This window comes from Vanessa cardui, chromosome 13 (genome assembly GCF_905220365.1).
Source record: "Vanessa cardui chromosome 13, ilVanCard2.1, whole genome shotgun sequence".
Lineage (NCBI taxonomy): Eukaryota > Metazoa > Arthropoda > Insecta > Lepidoptera > Nymphalidae > Vanessa > Vanessa cardui.
Window position 1 is genome coordinate 8,788,792 of NC_061135.1, and position 22,199 is coordinate 8,810,990.

At 29.4% G+C, this 22,199-nt stretch overlaps 1 protein-coding gene across 11 annotated transcripts in view; it reads left to right on the forward strand.

Moving 5' to 3' along the window:
* The window catches only part of LOC124534635 (small conductance calcium-activated potassium channel protein), a 274,246-nt gene that overhangs the window by 143,606 nt on the left and 108,441 nt on the right, over positions 1 to 22,199 (forward strand). For 10 of the 11 annotated variants that reach the window (XM_047110581.1, XM_047110580.1, XM_047110583.1 and 7 more), the window contains exon 4: positions 20,168 to 20,200. The exons of the other annotated variant lie outside the window; for it this stretch is intronic. In XM_047110581.1, the coding sequence (XP_046966537.1) occupies positions 20,168 to 20,200 (33 nt within the window). The remainder of the gene's footprint in view (positions 1 to 20,167; positions 20,201 to 22,199) is intronic. 11 annotated transcript variants of the gene reach the window in all.

Here is a 22,199-nt window from a genome sequence, read left to right on the forward strand (position 1 = left end):
TGAATTTGAAAAGTATTTCTTTTTTGAGATAGAAACCTGCCATCTCTGCGGTTACTAAATACATTAAAGAGAGGCATTAGTAAGTTCAAAAAGTCAGAAGTTGTTGTTTATAATTCTTTAAAGAAATATTTAAGAATTTCGGTATGTTTTAAAAGTATGTTCCCAGTCATGCACAGGGAACTGCCAGACACAAAATGCTTTCTTTTTAAGTATAATTACTTGAACAATCTTTGGCGCATAAAAGTTTTATGTTATTGTTAGAGTAACTTGTATGTGATACTCATTTTGAAACATTTTATATAATTTAACTGTACAAATAATTGTAATATATTTTTTAATGTAATTGAAAGGACGAGCAAATGCGCCATGTGATGTTGCCAGACAAATGATCCCCACCCTTAAACGTAAACTTAAACGAGCTGTAAGAAATATTAACCATTCCTCGCCAATGCTCCACCAACCTTGGGTTCCTTAGCTGTCATGTTCCTTGGGCTTGTAATACCAGCTTCGTCAACCTTCAAGACCGAACCTTATAATATTACGGTCTTTGACGGTATAATATTTAATAAGGAGGTAGGAGATACCTGTCCAAATACGCTTGCAAAACCCTAACATCAATTCATTTAGAAATATAAAATTTAAAAATAAATAACTGATATGGATTCATTATATTACTACAGACGTAGATAAAGGCAACAAAATTCTAACGAATTATCCCATTTGTGAGAATCATCAAACTATACATTGACTAAAGTAGCCAGCTTGGGTTAAAGTCGGCTGTAATCAAAAATACTTTTATGAATATATGTATATGGTATACTAGTTTCAAGTCGCGCCTACATACACAATGATTCGTTATATATTAAAGTATTATCTGGGCTATACGCGATAATTTCATTTATTTTGTTGGCAACATTAGTGTTATTGTTATGAAATGATTCTCAAAACGAATTATTTTATCCTCTGGGTTGTAGGTACTTATAGCTATCGTTGTGCAGCGGTCATAATCGCTTACGTATAACGCTTTTACTCTAATATATATACTTTAAAAATATCCTATGACTTATGGCATAAATAAATCCTAATACTAATAAATAGAATATTTATTATTAAGTCAATATCTCTTACTACAAATGTATGTGAAGAATATAATAAATTGATCCAAATAGGAAAAAGGTATAATGTTAATTTATGTTAAAAATTTATTCAATTCAACTTTTATAAAATTTCATAGATTACAAAATTATTTATTTATATGAAATATACTCAAATAACCTAACAAAGTTTAACTTTTTATCATATAAGGTAGAATTTTTAGGAGGATACTTTGAAGGTGTAAAGGTATTAGCTTGATGAAAGTTGTTAGGCTTTTCTGTTCAAAAACAAATATTAAACAAGCGTTGAAAGCGCGGATTTTATTTGTACAACCGCTATTAACTTTGATGACTATAGCCCCTTTTTTGCATGCATACTTTTCGCGCGAAAGTGCTCGAGTAAAGAGAAATGATTATAGAAAAAGTCACGTATTATTTACAAAGAATAATGTTTGTGAAGTATATTTTCGTGCGATACTTTAGATGACATTTAGAATAAAAATATCTCATTTTTATCTTTAGTATGACAAAGAGTTATGATGATATAAAACACATACAGATATTTCATGGTATTACTTTGTGAAAGCACGTCTGGTTATATACCAGCACTCATCACATATTATACAGCAATATTGTTGTGTTCCGGTTTTGAACAGCGATTGAGTTGACAATATCAGGAATGGTTAACTTTTCTTACTGGTTAAGTTGGTGACGAAGTCGTCATGGTCACATATTGGTGGTCACATGACTGACCACTTCGTCACCAAGGTTGCTAAGTACCGTCAAATGACCCACATGTCAGTGTATTTATTTTAAATAATGAATATCTAAAATTGTATGTTATATCATTTACGTTGTGAACAATAGTTCATTTATATAACTTTTTTAAAAATATAAAATTAACAAACTAAACGTGATAAGAAAAGTGAAACTCATCATGCCAATAAATGTAGTCTTAGCTATAAAATTGCAAAAACATGCAATGTTCAGAGTTGGAAAAAGTCTAGACTTATTTCAAATAAGTGTTCTTTTCTTAATAAATATATTGTGTTACTTTTATAAACTGTAAAAATAAAACAAAAAAAAAATGCTGAAACTATCGAATCAATAAACATCTTAAATCTTAAAACGCCCCTCGCAGACTTGCTGACAGAGTAAATAAGTGTTAAAAGAAAAAGGAGTAAAAGTTTTGACGATAAAATGCGATCCAGTAAGCGATTGAAAAATGAACCAGCAAACAACGGTTTAGTTTAGTGCTCGAAGTTACTTCCCTCGACTATTAGCAGACTAAATCGAATTGTTACGTCTGGTGATAGAATATTGATGAATAAACGAAGTTCTTAAGTGAAGTTCGATCACTCATTGACAATCATTGTATGAGACTCTTTAATAGATAAACTAAATTACAGTAAGTTAGCTTACATAGAAGTAAGTATATACGAATAGTTCTTCAAGGATAAGATCTCATAATTAATTAGATAACTAATATATATAAATAAAAATATAAAATATATAACGATATATATAATATTTTAATGTAGGTTTATCACAGTATCAGAATTTAGTAAGATTCATAATAGAGAGCATCATAGTTGAGCGGTATTATGATAAAATCTATTAATCAATTTGCTCAAATGAATTAGAATTGGTAGGAAAGCAAAGACGTTGGTTAAAATCGAAATGTACTTTAATCAAGTAGACTTTTACAAGTAGTTTGAATCGTCATTTTATAAAACTATATTTAGTGAAGGTACCTACTATTTATTACTTCGGAATGTAGTCTACTGAGAAGAACCGGCATGAAACTCGGTATGTATGCAGTACGTATTTAAGACGAGGCACGTGTTACATTCTACCGTGGGGTATAATTGGAAATTATTTTCTTATTCGAGATCTGTGTAATTATTTTTGGTATTAACATAAAATAGAGATATCAAGATATAACGTTTTTCACACTATTGCCAAATTGATCCATTTGGCAATCGTGTAATCATTAAAATTTGAAAACTAAGTGCCAGCTTGACGTTTATTGTAAGTTATTGCCATAATATTATCTACGTGAAAAGATAAAAATAACATTTTAAAATATTGAAATTAAGGTAAAAAGTCTAACATGTTTTATTATGTTGTTTCCTTCTACCTAAATTAAGAGTTTTATTTGTCAAAATATATAGGTGAACCTATGATTTAAAATTCAAAAATAAAAGTTCGTATAAAATAATATTCAATTGTTAAAAAAAATCTTATTTATTGAAATAGATTTATAGTAGGTAATGATTACGAATTAAAATTAAGATAACTTGTTTTCCAGCTGCCATTTTCAATAAAATTGCAATTTCCAAACGCGATAAATAATAAGTAGTATCATATTTACGAATCGAAGTGGAGGCATCGAAATAAATTGCAATTTGTAGTCAATAAGCGAACGAGGGATAAAGAAAATGAAAGCGAATAAAAGCTATCAATAATCACCTAACATTAGTGGGAAATGCGAAGCAGGAAAATTCGCAAACAAAATATTCATTCTCATTGTAAACCTTCCTATTGACTAACGACGGAAAATACCCCGTCAGCTCGGAACTATTTTAGACTTGTTTTACAACGCAACTTTACTCGATAATTATTGAAATTAATTAAATCTATAAAATATTTTTACAATTAACCGATTGAAATCGATACGTATATTGTAAACCGTAAATATCGATACATAGATATTTGCTGATTTCATATAAATATAATTATCTTTTATTATAATTAGTTTTTACTACATATTATTATCAAATTATAATAATCAAGCTGTCACAATAATTGCTGCGTCTTAATTATTTTAAAAGGTACATGAATGTAACTGCTATGTTTTTCCTGCTACAGTACCATAAGTAAGCTTTTCATTTGGAACAGGATAATAATAATAAAATAGATTAATATGGCTCTCAAAGCCTATTCTATTTCATTAATATTTTGAATTGTCATATGTACCTAGTAAACTTTTAGTATTAGTAATTTTTAATTAGATTTTTAAGGTTTTTAATAACATTGAAAAGGCCTGATTAGTTTAATTTAATATTTTGGCCGTAATTGAGAAGAAATCGATGGCATAGTTACCAGTGTTACCATTCATTGATATCAACTATTGTCGAAATTAATAAAATCCATAAGTGAATATTGTTTGATAAAATATGAATATGATGTTTTATTAAAATATAGTACTCATATAACTTTTAGAATGTTGAATGCAAATTGAATTAACGCTTCTACTAGCTCAACTAGAGTCACGTATGTATGTAATGTATGGCTTACGTTAAACAAAATTTAAATTATTTGTTTGAAAAAGGAAATTTATTCAAATATTCAGATTTTATTTAGCGTGATTCATGTTTTGTGAACAATATTCTGACAAACTAACGGATTTGGTAATTTGCATAGAATATACGCAAAGTTTTCGAATATACTGTTTCCAAGCCACGTAGTCGAGTTTGGATGTGTATATTATATTGTATAAACTATTGATTGCTATCACTGATAACAGCTGAACTAATATTATTCTTCTTCTTCTCTCTTGTGATAAAACATTACTAAACAAGCGTAATGTATATATCACCATAAGTTAGTAAATACTGTTAGATTATAATCTATCTTGCGAGATTGTCAACTATCTAAAGATTGTGAACGTTTATTTAAAAACCATTAACGTTTTTGGAAACCAAAGTACATGATATTCTAACGACAAATAGAAATAATTAGTATTGTTGCGTTCGTGTTCGAAATTTGAATATTTTAATGAATGCGTTGTTTACCTTTAGTTAACCACGACATCCATTTACATCCAAACATATAATAAAATTGGAGTGTCTGATTGTAATATTAAAAAAGCCCCTTTTTTACTCAGTGTGTACACGGTACATATACCAAAATAACATTTTTTACAATTTTTGTCTGTCTGTTTGTTCCGGCTAATAAATGGAACGGCTTGACCGATTTTGACGGGACTTTCACTGGCAGATAACTGATAAAAAAGCTTAAGTTATTAGGCTACAACAATATATATATATTTTTTTAATTTTGTTTGGTTGTGAGCACAGCTAGTATTTATATAATAATGTTGTAAGAACACAGAAAGTTTAACTCAATAAATAAAGTTTAAATTTTTAAATATGTATTAAAGAGGTTCTAAGAAATGCTATGAAACGAATACTGACTTTTATTCAAGACGAGGCTGTATATTTAAGTTCTCATCGCTTTAAGCGTGTATTGTGAGAGGTTGCTTGTGGTTGAAATGTTTAAGTTTTTTTCTCATGAGAAAAGTATAAATACTGAATAGTATATTAAAAAAACATTTGTTTCAAATTCTTAAAATTAAGAAGCAGTTAGTAAAAGTTTTTCATTTGAAGATCTTTCATTAAATCTTAGATAAGAATATACTTTTATTTCAAAGATATTGAATTAAGTATGTGATGTTTAAATTCAAGAATGTAATAAAATGCATCGTATGAAATACTAATAACTTGACATATATTTATATTTTTTTATAAATATTTACGCAAATTGACCTCCTGACCACTATCGTCCATGGAAAGATTTACCATTCCTTATAATACCAATATTAATCAAACCTTGAGAACTAAGATATCATATCATGTCAAAATGAAAATAAACTTTATTAGTAAGTAGGCTTTTACAATCACTTTTGAATCGTCATTTAACAACTATATGATGACAATCCAGAGAGATTTTCCTAAAGCCAGTAAATATATGTCAAAAGAACAATTTCCCAGTTAGTCTGTATTGGTATTGTGTCTCATATTTGACATATTTAATCATTGTCTTTTTTCAAATTATGTCTTTGTTACCCCTGTGGTTGAAAGATTTGGACTTTAGGGCATATGTGTAAAAGCCATAGTAGTCATATTCATGAATATATGGCCTGTGATAATTCTAGACTGAATAAAATTTTGCCCAGAGGGTCAGATATGCGATTGAACGCAAATTCGACTCGTATTATTGCCATTATAGAATAGTGCCACAGCTGCGATTTGGGCTGTAGCTATTTTTGAAAATCATTGAAAATACACATTTTGATAAATATCGATGCCGGTATTTCAAGAAACGCTCGAACGCTTTGCCTATTATGATTTTCGGTAAATTTATGACATTATTTTCAATTAAATTAGCTGGACTGAATTAAAGTAATCACTTTTTGTGTATAGACTTAAGTATCTTCTTAATAATTATGTAGAAAAAAAATGGTGTAAGTCGAACGTAAATGTAAATTAACATTTTTCTTTGTGTTTATAATTATTGACAAATATATAGAGTTTATAATCGTATAGAACAAACATCCAGAAGATAGTCGTATCGTATCTACGAGGAAACGAAATCAATTTTGCCATTTCTAAAAAAAGTCATAGTCTCTGCGGATGAACTCTGATTTTGCTCCCATTTGTTACAAACTTGGCACCTCCCTTGCGCCAAGATCGCAATCTGTATTTTAGCTTCTTTTTGTTATGGAAACGCAGTCGTTATTCATTGTTCAAGCCTTGTCATAAATTATATTGATTTTGATAGTTTCAAGATATTCTCCCTCGAAAGTTTTGCGTAAATGAATATATTACTAAAGAGAGATGGTTCAGTAGTTATAATACTCCAAGTATTATGCGGAAATTATAGATTCATAACCGGGCCAGCTTTACTAATTGTAAAGTAAAGTAACAGCTTGTACATTTCCCACTGTTAGGATAAGGCCTCTTCTTCCATCAAAAAGAGGGTTTGGAACATATTCCACCACGGTGTTCCAATGCGGGTTGGTGGAATGCACACGCGGCAGAATTTCGATGAAATTAGACACATGCAGGTTTCCGCACAATGTTTTCCTTCACCGTCGAGCACGAGAGGAATTATAAACACAAATTAAGAACATATATATATAGTGGTGCTTGCCTGGGTTTGAACCCGCAATCATCGGTTAAGATGCACGCGTTCTAACCACTGGGCCATCTCAGCTCTAGCTAGCTCTCTTACTAATTGTACAGGGATGTAATTGTGATAAACATAGATTTCGTTGAACAAAGACAACGATTGAAAACCTGCATGTCTTGTATACTAAGCTGCCACATTTATATTTATAGACAAACCCTCTTAGAGCAACGTGGCGGAATAAGCTTCAATCCTTAAGAGGAGAGGACCTCTTCGGCTTGTAGTTACGAGCTTTTACTGAAATACTTATCAACGGCCACGGAAAAATATAATGGAAAGAATTTGGTCAACTTGGTTAAAAAAAGTTACATTTTAGATTAAGAGTTATAGAAAATAAAATTGTATAGAAAAGTATCATAAGGAAGGTAAAGTAAATAGAATGTAATATCGAGTGAAAATTGTTAATATAAAAAAAAGTAAACTAAGTTTTAGTTTACATAAAACCACTGATGCTTTCAGGAAATATAAGCGTACATTTTACTTGTAACTTCTAGTTACTTTGTTCCGCTTAAACTTTTAAACTTGAGCTCAAATATAGCATGTATTTTTTCATACACATATACGTGTATTAGAAAAGGTAAAAGTGTTATGGACTTAAAGCTATGTACATAACACTATGTGTCCATAGGTTTCACTAAAAAAAATTCATACAATATTTCTGCACTGCTTTCAAAGACGTAAGTCAAATATAGCAGTTAGATGATATTTTCCAAACCAAAATTATAATTTAATGCGTGACCTCTTTAAGATTACATAATGTTATTTTATACATTTATATTATTATCAATGACATTCTAATAAACAGATATGTTATACCCATACTAAACAACAGAAAAAAGTGTGCCGCGCCGGGGACTGTTTATTTTACATTTCGTTACAAGTAAAAAGGATATCTTGATAAAAACAATAAGTAAAAGGGATAACTAGATGTTTTAATTACGCAAAACGTATTACTACATAATTATGATGTATTATAACGCATTACTGGCATAATTATGATGAAAACGACTAAACCCAAACGTCCCAATTAGGACGTTTTCTAGTCTTCACTTTTTGCGCGTTAATGACATATCTGTTTACTAGAACATCATTGATTATTATAATATTTCCTTAAATTTAGATAACAGTTAAATATTTTTTTTATACTTTATTCCTTGTTATCCACTTTCTAAAACGTATATCAATTCTACCAAAACTATTAAAAAGGATGGGAAAAAATAGGTTCATCCTGAAAGTATGAAGCTCCTTGAGGTATCACATTTTGCTTTTAGTGTATATTATCGATGAACATCTTACGCTAAAAGAGTTTTCAGTAACAAAGCTTTGCTTTAAATTTTTTCTTATATGTGATCTTACTTTCTTTCCCTGGTGTGTGAAAAAGATGAGAGTATGGAAGAAAATACTTTTGGTTTTTTTTAGGCTAGACTGTAAAGGAGCTGCATTAGAAAATAAAACACTTTTAAAATGGTCCGTCTTTCACTTCATAGTAACCATTTTACATATTTTAATGAAATTCGCTATGGCTGCAGAATTTATTTTTTATTACGACAATCTCATATTTCCCGCGGGACTGTTAAAACACTTGTATCTGCAGTGCGATTCTGTAATAAATCACTTCGTATTTCACTCGTGAAATTTTGACAACGAACTGGTTTACTGTGTTTACGCGCTGTTTTGATACGTATATCCAATTAATTTTATATACGATTATAATCAATAATGCAAATCACACTCTGACGTTTACGTCGTTTTTCTCCTGTAAGATTAAAATGTCTACTTACATAATACCAACTAAATGTACTGAATCCTTTAAGCGTATTTAATGTCTAAATACTAAAACGAAATATTGTGCAATTATTTTGCCATTGTAGCTTATGGATAAATAAAACCGATTTAACAATAAATGTACTAACAAATTTCATTAACATTTACAACGGTGTTTCAATTATAAGAGTCAGTTGTCAGTCTTGTGACGGACAATTGACTCTTATAATCATCATAAAAAAACTAAATGTAATGAATAATACGAGGCTGACGACTGTACGTGTCATGTCGAACAAAACATCTTAATTTTACTGTGTGGTAGAGCTTTATGCATACCCGTCTGGGTGGGCTATCCATTTATTAGATTTTTTACCTTCAAAAAGTAATACCTGCTATAAATGTATTCCAATTTGAACTAGGTCGTTGGTGCACCAGTATGATGTAAGGAATGGATAATATTTCTTACAACACAAATTATCCACCGTGACAACTAAACATCACGTGGTCATTTGCGCGTTCACCTATTTATATTGTATGAAAAGAAAAACTTTAGCTAGAGGTGAGAGCAAACAATCTTACTGCCATTAGTTAGCTCCGCTTCCTTATTACTACTAAACAATAATAATAATTTAAATCAAAGATAGAGCAGTTCGACATAAATAATAAGTTCAATGAACCTCATTAAGCACAGCGTATAACATAATTGTAACAAATAATAATTAATAGTAGTAGTTCGTGCAAGTAATTTATTGAACATAACAACATTATCACGCTAATTAACATGAAAACGTGCGCGAGGTTCCATAGAAATTACCACATTATTCCTATATGTGATAGTTTTATTGTTATTAATATAACTATTATAATAACAACAATAGAACGATATTATCTATATGCGTATAACAGTAAAATGTTATAAAATATGCTACAAACAAATAATTAAAAAATATGTGTATATAAACACATAGTTCGTCTATTTTGAAGTCTCTTATAAAAATGATTTAAACTTAAAAATACTATTTGACGATATTCTAATATACGAAGTTCGAAATACTATGATTAATAAACTATCAGTGTGTTTTCACAGAGACAAAAAGCGTACGTACATATAGACAGACTCCTCAAAGGGAGAAGGGCTATAGCCCATGGGAAATTTACAGGCTTTTTTATGGCTGTTTTAGAAAAGAAGACAAAATTTCAGTCGCTCTCTTGATCTAATCTATTCGAAGGAATTTCACCGTGGTTATTTACGATCTCATTCTAATGTATTATGTATTAAGAAATTACATATTGCAAAGTAAACACATTATATGTAATACCAGCGACCTAGCCCGACTTTGCACGAATACAATTTATTAATAATGAAAATGAGAAGTGCGCTTAGAAAGAAAATCTTTAATGGGTTTTTATTTATTTCCTTGTTTATATAAGGATGTCGTAAATGATAATTATGAATCACAATCAAAATTAACTTTATTCAAGTAGGTTTTAACAAGTATTTTTGAATCGTCATTTTACAATTAAGTGAAGCTACCACGGTTTCGGAAGGTAGATTTTACCGAGACGAACATGCAAGAAACTCAGTAGTTACTCTTTTTCAACATTTAAAAAATATATTAATATTTGTATTGCGTAATATAGGTCAAAGTGTGTCCACAGCCTATAGGTTCTAATTTAGATATTTTTTATTGCCAAAGTCGAAAGTTTGCAGTACCACTTGGTCCGCAGTTTGTTTTAAAGGACAATTTTAATCCGAATGAATTTTACCAAGGTAACTTAGACATTTAAATGAATCCTGATGTTTGATTGCCTAAATAAATAAAAAACAATTTTATTAATATTTTTTAATTGATAAAAATAGTTAGTAAGAGATAGATACATGCTTTTCAAGACCTAATATTTTCTAGTACACTGTTTTTAAATAATTAATAAAGAATGCTTAACAAGCATTAACCATGTAAGCGTACCAAAACATTTATTTTGAAGTAAACACCGTCATATTTTTGTTATTTTATACAAAATATCTATTGTATATAAAACCTTCTTTATCACCTCTGTCTTTTAAGAAAGCTGCGAGAAACAGCAAGCGACTTCGTTTAATATAAATATTATTATATTATATAAATATTATTCTATTATTAACGTTAGATCGGCACTTCTTAGCTTACGTTTAGCATTTATGGTTATTATTACTTTAAGTAGTTTATTTTTTTCATCTACCGCTTTACTGATATTTTTGTGAAGTTTTATTTCTTTAAATTTCAAGTTGTAATATATTTTGTTTACTAATAAAGAAATTAAATAAATGGTAAAGTATGAAAGACAAAATCAAGGTTTGTCATTATGAAATGTATTTATAGCCATTATGTAGTGTAAACTGTAACGAACGAGGGGTTTTTGATATGCGACTTTAACTACAATTATTATGGTACTTAAAGCATATTTTATGATCAAATCAAAAAACGAGTGTCAAATATTTGCTTACAATATATATGTTAAATTATTTTATGATGCGAGGTGAACGTCTTATAAATACCGCTTTAGTGTCAGTCAGTATTCTGATACATCGTTTGAAGATTTGTGACCAAAATTCCGACCGCATAAGCGATATTCAAGTCCTCAGAGATAGTGTCAATTTTATCTTTCACGTCAATCTTTTGAATAATCATTTCATCAGGGATTAACTCTCCTTCCCTGCAGGGACCAACATCAAATTTGGTTGAAACAAATCGATTACTGACTAAATTATAACTATAATAACGTTCTTTAATTAAACAGCTTTGTAGGTTACCTAATATAAATATAAAGAGATAATATCAACATCCATAATCAAACATATACAAAATTTTAAACAACTTGCACTAATTAGCTAAAATTATGCCCACACATTTATTGTTGGTTATATTATTATGCCAAATAAAATATAACAATGCCAAATAAAAATATTTCGAAACAATTTTTTTTTACATGACGATTAATCTTAAGGCAAGTATTGGAAATTAATTTAATACAACAATATTAATATAACAGTTCCAGCCTTTATGGTTAAAGCATCTGAAACAAAAAATAATGTCAGAACTCAAATCTACAAAATGAGACAATTACGAACCTACCTTAAGTTTTTAGCATCAAATATAAGCTCATGTATAAATTATATATTAAAGTCAGTGCCAAAAAAGTCTAAGCATATGTGGGTTAATTATTATTCTGCAAATTCGCATACCTGTTATAATAAGTTAATGATCTGTGTAAAACAGCAGGGTAGCACGTATTCTTAAACTTTAATGTTATCGAGACGGTGATTCAATACTTAGCTCCACTTTACAGACTTTCTTTGTTGAAAGGTAACCTTGATACTTGACTTGCTATTAATAATAATTAATTTGATAAGAAACTTAACGGTCTGGTATAATTTCGTTAAATAAGGTTGTAATTTTAAAATTTAAGTAAAATTAAAAATTAATATGTCATTTTAATTACATAGATTCGACTATGTTTCTGTAAGCTAAAATTTTCTGATTTTCATTTTACTGTAGTAACTCAAAGAAATTATTGTTTGAGTTACTACAGTAAAATGAAGTATATTAATAGGTAAGCTAGAAAAAAAATAATTGAAAATACTGATAGCTCTTAAAAAATAACGGCCGGATGGCCTTATGGTTAGAATGAGTCCTTATTAAGCAATGATTGCAGGCTGAAACCCAGACAAGCATTGATTAATTTTCATGTGCTTAATTTGTGTTTATAATTCATCTCGTGTTCAGCGGTTAAGGAAAACATCGTCAGGAAACTTGCATGACTTGACAACAATTTAAAATTCTGTTCATAAACAACCAACAAATTAAAGAAGTTTCTGTAGCAAATTGTTTTTTAAACTTAGAAATATAAAGTATGGGATAAATAGACCTTCATTTTACCAATATTCAAAACTAAATATTGAAATTCAATGTTCTAAGTCTATTTATATACATTGTTTTAAAACAAATATTAATTTGAAAAAGGGTCTGAAATCTGTTAAGCCTGACAGGCACTCCTTTGTGCTAACAACGTTAGGTGAAAAGGTAAACTACTCAGATATCTCTTCCATTTATGTTCTTAACAACTATATCAATTTAATTTTGAAGTTGAAGTAAAAAGAATAAAATATAGTTACGTAAGAAATTAATGTTCATACAATTTAATTGAAAATGAAACGTATGATTTTGGTAATCAGATAATAATTAAATAATTAGTAAATATAAATATTATTTTGTTTTTCAACCGACTTCCAAAAGGAGGAGGTTATCAATTCGTCTGTATTTTTTTTTTTTTTTTTTTTTTTTTTTTTTTTTTTTTTTTTATGTTTGTTACCTCATAACTTTTCACTGGGTGGACCGATTTTGATAATTTTTTTTTTGTTTGAAAGGTAGTGCTTCCCGTGGGGTCCCATTTTTTTTATTTTTTTTTCCGATGATGGTATCCATGTGAAAACGACATAAGTCTTAAATTTGCATTATGTATATGCGCGACAAATAGGTGAATAACTGAAAATCACGTTAACCAATTTTGATAATTCTTTTTTTATTATAAAATATATACTTCAAGGGTAATTTGGTGAAAGTTTGGTAAGGTTCTGAGCACAGGATCCATGACAAAGTAACGGAACGGAAGGGAACGGAACAATTCTGAGGAGCACGTTAGCGATACTCGGTCGAATCTTTTATTTATAGGTTATTTGGATATTTGAGTCACCTTCCGTAATGTGATTATGTTTATGTAATTATCATAGTCGAATATTATAATCAACTAGCTACCCACCCCGGCTTCGCACGGGTGCAATACTGATACTAAATATACTACAGAATTTGTTTATATACGACATCACATCGCAAACTTCTAAAATTATCAGTGTTTCTTTACGATATTGTTCATGTTTTATATACACAAACCTTCCCCTTGAATCACACTATCTTTTAAAAAAAACCGCATCAAAATCCGTTGCGTAGATTTAAAGATATAGGGACAGAGAAAGCGACTTTGTTTTATACTATGTAGTGATGGAACTCCTATACGGCTCGCGGTTAGGGTGCGATATGGGGCAGAATTTCTTACTATCTTTAATCAAATTTTGTGTATGTGATGTGATGTCATATGATGTACGAAATATAGTTGATCTTTTTCAAAGTTTTTTTGCTGAGTTCGATTACAGCTCTTTCGAGGGATCCTTGTAGTTTACGCCGCGTGACGTATTAAATCCGCATTTTCGAAAGTCTATTTTTGCTTTATTCGCAAGTTTCCTTTGAAATTGTCCTCGAAGTAGTTTCTGACTCATATAAACGGAACGTTTAATCTATCCATATTAAAAAAAATTAGTTAGTCAACATCAGCTTCACTTAAAATCAAAAAATAAATAAAATTTTAACAAAAAGAAAAACCGACTTCAAACAAAACAATATTTTAAAACAAATGAATATGCACGAAAAAGTAATAAAAATAATTGCGTATTCAACATATTTTTTAGAGTCTTCCTAAGTTAAATGAAATGAAAAATATTAGACTACTTAAAAGTCGATTAACGATTATATCATGTAGTTATAATTATTGTTATATTTGGAGTCGGTGTCAGCCAATAAAACCCTACAGTATATCTATCAAAAAACAATACGAGAATACTTTGACAAATATGTTTTTTACAAATGACCTTTTACACAATAATATACTGGATCAATCAAGGGGCTCGTATCGCTTCTTTCTTTTGATTGTTGGGGCAAGGGCACCGTGGCTGACACCGGCTCCAAATATACCAATATCTATAACTACATGATATAATCGTTAATCGACTTTTAAGTAGTCTAATATTTTTCATTTCATTTAACTTAGGAAGACTCTAAAAAATATGTTGAATACGCAATTATTTTTATTACTTTTTCGTGCATATTCATTTGTTTTAAAATATTGTTTTGTTTGAAGTCGGTTTTTCTTTTTGTTAAAATTTTATTTATGTTTGTTCTTTAATTAATATGGAAGTGAAACGACTCTGAAGGTTTCCAAATTTGAAATATTAGATTACTTTTAAAATGTAATTTGAAATTTGCAGTAATAAACAAGAAATTCCTATAAAACTGTCCATCTGAGCCGCACCATTCCATTAACGTCTCATTTCTAACTAACTTTGTTAAGAATCAAATTTGTTTTCTGTCGATTTAAAATAAAATAAATAAGTAGTAAAAACTTGAAAGATAGAAATACAAACTTTGCAACAATTAGGTAGGGGTTTATTAATACTATCGAATCGATTTTATACTGATTTATAAAATTGATTGGTTTATTTATACTGTTGTATAAAAAAATTAACATTATGTTTGTTTGTTACACTCTTTCTCTAGATCTGTCTGTTTATTGTTTTATTTAATAAATTATTCATTTTGCTTTCTAAAAACTACATTTATATACAAAATAATATTTAATACACGTTTATTCAAACACCATATTTATTAACAAGTTAATATAATGACTATGTAAAATAATGTTTAGGAATTATTTACCACCAAATGGAATGGAATAGAATTCCAATATCATCAATGCATCAGTCTCGTTATAAGTTCTAGTCGAATAAACATTCAGCATTTACAAGTCTGCAGAAAAGAATTGGCGTTGACCCGAAGCAAGACGAGAAGAAAAATTTTCATATCAAAGTATTTCTCTAAAACGAATTTAAGCAGTATCAAGAATAGTACCAATAGCTTGCAATGTTTGAATACTAATTATGAAATTGGACACAAAAAAATTACCCACATAAATCCTGACCTTTCACATACCTAAGTCATAAAGCAAATTTATGATGTCTCCTATCTTCAAGATAATACCTATAGATATGTATCTAATTTGGTAGTTTTGACTTTTGATAAATTTGGATTGCGTTTAATTTGAAGTATGTATCTCTATAATTTTTTAAAATGTATTTTATTCTATATGATTTTAAATTGCATGTGTGAATCAAGTGCATCAACTAGAATACCAAAATGATGAACGAAGTAATAAAACAAAATGGCCACGTCAATTTTAATTTTTATATTTTCTTCTGTTTACTGTGGTGCAATAAACTTTTCATTCACGTATTTGCAGCTCTGTTTCAAAGTTATTAAATATAATTGAAAATGTTATAAGTGTTAAGTTTTGGTTCAAATACATCGCAGAAAAATATTTTCATTTCATTTTGAAGATATTATAGATCCATGCGTCGATTTCTTAACCTGAAATTGAAGTTTAAGAGAATTACAACGAAATTTCATAACACTTTATGTAGCTTTTTTAATAAATTTATTTAACAAAATTTGTACTCATTTTTAAAAATAAATTATGATTTGACAATGGTTGTCGAATGCTTTTTAAATAATTCCTGTAGTCTAAACTTACATGTTAGTTGAAAATAAAGTAAAATGTAACTAAAAAAACTAGTGACCCTTCAAAAACCAGTGATCATTAAACAAAGTAATATACAAAACATAAGTCTGGTTCTGAAATACTTCGTAATTTAAAATAGAAAAAAATCCTTTTAAATACCTTACAAGAAGAACTAGGTCGCTAAAACACTTTCATCAAAACGCTCATTCTCGAGACAGCGAAGCGTGACAGCACATATTTTATTAAATAATACAAGTCTGTGTTTTGATATAAAACTTTATTACCAACAATGGAGTTGTGAGTTATGACGAGTGTATGGATGTTCTTTAATTCAGTATTGCAACATAAAGGGAGCTTTTTTTTTTCAACGATAGCAAACTCAGTATTAAATTATAAGTGTAAAATTTACTACCTTTAAATTATTAACTATTCATTTACATTTCTTAATACCTAAAGATCTATACGTCTATATTAATAATATTATACATGTGTAAGTAACTCTATCTGTCCGTTTGTCTCGCTCTTTCGCGACCAAACAAATGTACCGAATGTGATGAAATTTAGTGTGAAGGAAACTTGAAATCCAAGAACAACACAGGCTTCTTTTTTGGCCTAACATTTGATAACTAACCCCTGAAACGCGAGCGTAGCGGGCGACAATAAAATTAGTATTTTAATAAATAGTAATGTACTAAAAGATATCAATAATCTATTACGTTGTCCCAATGCGGGTAAATAGAATTGTCTCCTCATTAATCTCAATCCATCCTTAATTATCCACCATTCAAGCTTAAATATTTGTAGCCGACGAATGTGGATCGCTTTGTGCAAGTTCATCAGAATGGTACTGCTCTGGTTTGAAGGGTTAGTGATTTAGTGTAAATGCAGGCACAAGGGAAGTAGTATCTTAGTTCCCAATGCTAGGCAACGGACGGGCGATGTAAGGAATTGTTAATGGTTTAGCCCACTTGCCTGTCCGCCTACCTCGTATATTAGAAAAAAATACTCGCAGGGAAGAATATATTGGTACAGTACACAAAGTAACTGTAATCTAACATCTAACAATTAATAACAGTAGGTTTAGCAGGTAATGGAATGAAAAATACTACATACAGAAGTCTGTAACGTTAAATTTATGATAAAAGAAGATTCAAAGTCTTTACACAGATTTCAAACATATTTAGAATTATTATTATGTAAAAAGTTATCTCACTAAAACAAGCAAGTATACGTTACCGCTCCGAGTGAAAACACACTTAGTACTTTAGAGCCGAGTAAATTACTTGGAAAACAATCATAATGATCGATGCGTCTGTGCTAATATGTATCTAACTGAAGGACCTGAGTGTTTTCTTCGATATTATTGTTTTATTGAAAATACATACCTATATAAAACATAGAATAAGTGAGTTAATATCAATAATAATATTGATTTAATATATTATCTATACATATCTTAAAATTTTCTGATATGGAGTGTCTGTTTGTATTATTAAAATTATTGGTTTTTTACTTAATGCCTATGTACATGGTACATTTATCAAATAAACTTTATTGACAATTTGTGTTTATCTGTCTGTCTGTTTATTCCAATTTTAGCGGGACTTTCAATGGCAGATATCTTATGTAATAAGCATTAACTTAGGCTACGTTTATTATAGATTTAGGGTTAAGCTAAAATGCTCACGAACTCGCGAACACAGTTAGTCATGAATAAATAAATAAATCTCGATTTATTTTTGTATTTAAATTGCGTAAAATATGTCGTTTAAATTTTGATGATAGTGTCACGTGAAGTATGTAAATGCGCGAATAAAACGTTCGTGTTTAAATGTAAAAGTTTAAAACGCAGTCATGTATGCACTTAGAGAGAATATGATAAAATCCGTCTCTATTGTCGCTTCTTGGCCTTACGCCAGTGTATGCATGAATGGGAAAACACTTCCTGTCAAAAGGTGTTACAAATGATTCATAAGTTAACATTTTGTTTTATGCATATTTATAAAATTCATATATTTAATTCATTGGATTGGTCAGATTAATAACGTGAATAAATACTGAACGCTCATTGGTCACTATTGTGTCTTCGCTGTATACTGACCAATTACTATTTAGATTTGCGTCAAATGAGTTAAATTGATTTTGATCAATGTTTCATTTGCAATGATATTGTACTGTACTTAGTACATTATTTACTGGGTGGTAGGGTTTTGCGCACCAACCAGTCATCTAAATTTTATTGCGAAGCTATAATACTCAGTATCGTTGTATTCCAGTTTGGAGGGCAGTTGAGCAATTACAGGCACAAGGGCTATAATATTTGAGCTCCCATGATTGGTGGCGCTTTGGTAATGTAAGGAATGATTAATAATTCTTACTGGTGATCATGTATCTTTTGCCCCATCGCAGTGAATGTATTTATATAAATTTGCATAAGTTACGTTTATATGTGTTGTTATGACACACAAATACAACTAAAAGACATGTTCTGTTTTTAAATTTACAATGTTTTTTCTGATATGTGAAAGAAAAATATCAGTGTTTATCTAACTTATTTCCTTAACTAATAGGAATATCATAGATTAATCTATGATAAACATGTTATGATTCTTATAAATATCCAGATGTTATAAATATATTATGTATTATCAATATTGGTATATTTCATTTATAACTCAGAATTATTTATTTATGTAAACACGAACACATAATCATGATATGAATTTTATTACTGCGATATTTAGTAAAATTACCGAGATTTTTTTTTAACATATAAATTCAACTACTACTAAAGTCTGCGTTTTAGTTTTTTTTTTCAAAAAGACCATGTTCACGCTGGTCGGTAGCCAAAAAATGCTGAGGCTTCGAAAGCAGTTTCAAAGAATAACATTACGCTATCGTTTTCAAAGTTTTCTTTTCGTCAAAGTAATACGTAAGTTGAAATTGGTTTTTGCTTGATTTACTAGCTTCGATTTGAAAATATATTATAATTTCGATTAAAGTTTATCGAATATGTTGTTTTTTCCCGTTTATGCATACTATTCAAAATGAACAAAAACATACGATAATATGATAAAGCTACAATAATAATATCCTCAAGAAAAATTTTTTATAGAACTCACTCATACAAGCATGGAGTTTTACGTAGCAAGTAGAGACTGCACTTAGTCATCACAGCTGTTTTTGTTATGTCAAATATTTTGTTATATGTATGTACATAGATGTAATATGTATTTTTAAGGCTTTTTATACTGATATTGGGGTCGATAAATATATTAATAAACTTATTAGCAATAGATCGGGTATTGGTTCTGCTACTTCCTTGTCTCGGAAAGCATGTGACCGTTGCTTCTGAGTTTAATCTCTCTTTGGTTGTATTATATACACTGTCTCATCATATTATGACTCTCAAGAAATAAAGAGTCTTTGTGGCTGCACAGAAACAGGCGCATTGTTACGCAACAAGTGCTAATGCAAGTATTGAGTTACTTGAGTGATTGAATAGTTTTGTGAAGCATGGTTCTCGTGACTGAAATCGATAAGGCAGATATCATTAATGAGTTTAAAACTTAGTATATTTACATAATTTTACATTGAAATTTAAAATAATCTACTACTTTTAAAAGGATTATTGAGTTACGAAATAAACGTGAAGAGATTAATTCCACCGCCAATTTCATTGAATCGGAATTAGCATTTAATGAGTTCTTTAGAATAATGAATCAGTGATTCAAGAAGAAGAAACTCTTTTTTATTATCTATTGATATTTTAATATGATGCTTTAATAAATCTATCATAAAATATGAGTTTTTAATGAAAAGATTGAACGGTGTCGTTTTCAACGCTTTTATGTTTGCTTTCTTATTAAAATATTCTACCGCTTGCGATATGAAAGGAAAATTAAATATCGATCGGCGTAACATATAAAAGAAAACTTTAAAATTTGTTTTAGGCCTGTACGGGATCTCGGAACCAGGTGATGCAGGTAAACTAGATCAACTTATGTAATTTATATTGCTGTCGTATTAATTTTGTTTTTAGTTTTATGAATAAACCTCCTTGGAGCAGTTTCTAATTTTAAATTTATAATATTTGTAATATGGCTTTAGGTATTAGCTGAGATATTGCTTACATTACATTACATTTCATTACGTATTAAGTCTACATAAAAAACGATCAATATACATTAAACTTATTTCTAAATATATTTCGTTTCGGAAAAGGTTTTAGTTTATACAGTTTCAGTTAAGCGCGTATTATATGTTCTCATCTCATCTCATTGAATATGAAGCTAAATCATTTTTTAAATTCGTTACTGAACATATATATTTATTTATATTAATTCTGTTTCAAACTAAATATTATTAATTTATTGCTTTTTTACGATTCAAATTAAAATATAAATGAAGAGTTCTATTTAAATTTATTTAATAGGACTATTCATATCACGGAAGTTTTGATTCATATAAACTTGAAAATAATTTCAACAGAAAGTATCAGGAACTAACTGTAAACGTGTTTGTAAATTACTAAAACATTTACTCAAATCCATTTCAGTTCCGTTGAAAGCATCACAATTACTGTTCGCCCACGCGTTACCTTTCAAGTTGTCGGACTTGTGTTTCTTACATGCATTTTTTATTTTAATTTTTCTGTAAATTGAGGCAGAAATAAACCAAATGGAATACTTGGCACGAGGGCTTGTTGCAAGTCCATCTTGGTACTATATTAACGCTACATAGCGAAACTTGGTAGTATTATATTGTCGTTCCGGTTTCAAGGCTATAAGGGATAAGGGGATAGATTTTACCAGACGTTAAGGAGATGATATCTTTGTTTTTAAGGTTAGTGACACATAGTGACGATAGTGACGATCGGAATGCTCTTAACTTACAGTACAAATTAAAACGTATCTTCATATTTGAAATTAAAATACTTGGTAAACAAAATCTTGTAGGAATTCAATAAGACGTACTTTATACGTGGCTATTGATTACTACCTAGATGTACTGTTATGATTCTAATATCTTCCTAATACCGATACCTAATAATTAAATTATTTTTATGGCATTTCCATATCTAGTTCTTATTGAATATTATTCATAACTTGGAATATGTCTTAACAATATTGACTATTCTTAACTTTGTTTGGCTTCAAATCAGGTGTTACCCTGTCCTTAATATAGAAAACAGGATTACAGATTCTTGTTATATAAAAACGTGTCACGTTCGGAAACGTGATGTTTTTAAATATTAAAATGAAAATTAAAAACTAAGCCGATCGTTTAGTACCTCCAAACAGCTCTACTTAGAATTGTTGTGTTCTGGCTTGAAGTGTGAATGACTCAGTGTATTGATACAAGGGACATAACATCTTATTTCCCTAGGCTGGTGGTGTATTGGCAATGTAAGGAATGGTCAATATTTCCTACAGCACCAGTGTCTATGTGTAGTGGTGACCACTACTTACCAGATAGTGTGCTTGTTGCTTCTGTTAATTTAAAAAAATAATAATATCCACGAGACAACTTATCTTTTGTTTTCTTTTGAAAATTATTATAGTTCTTTTTAAATTATTGTTTAAGTCAAAATTTAATTTATTAGAATTTTATTTCGATATAAAAAGACGAACTTCGTTTCAAATTAGCGTATTAAGTAATATATCTTTAATCACGAGAGGAAACCTAATGAAAAAAATACGTAGCCCAATTTTCTGGAAAGTGGAACGTTGGCGGTTGACCGATTAATTATTCGTTTGCGCTAGTGAAGCTACCATCGTCGAGACTATAGCACGCCAACGACATCGATTCCCAATAGTCGAATGTTACGTAACATAAAGGCATTCGCACACTGCTTTTACGACAGCGCCCGCCTTAACGTCTTGAAAAAACAAGGAAATTGTATTCGATCTCATTTTTATTAATATACACTTAAAGATCTAAATGGTTTTTTTAACCATATAATAGTACGCCTAAATTTTTAAC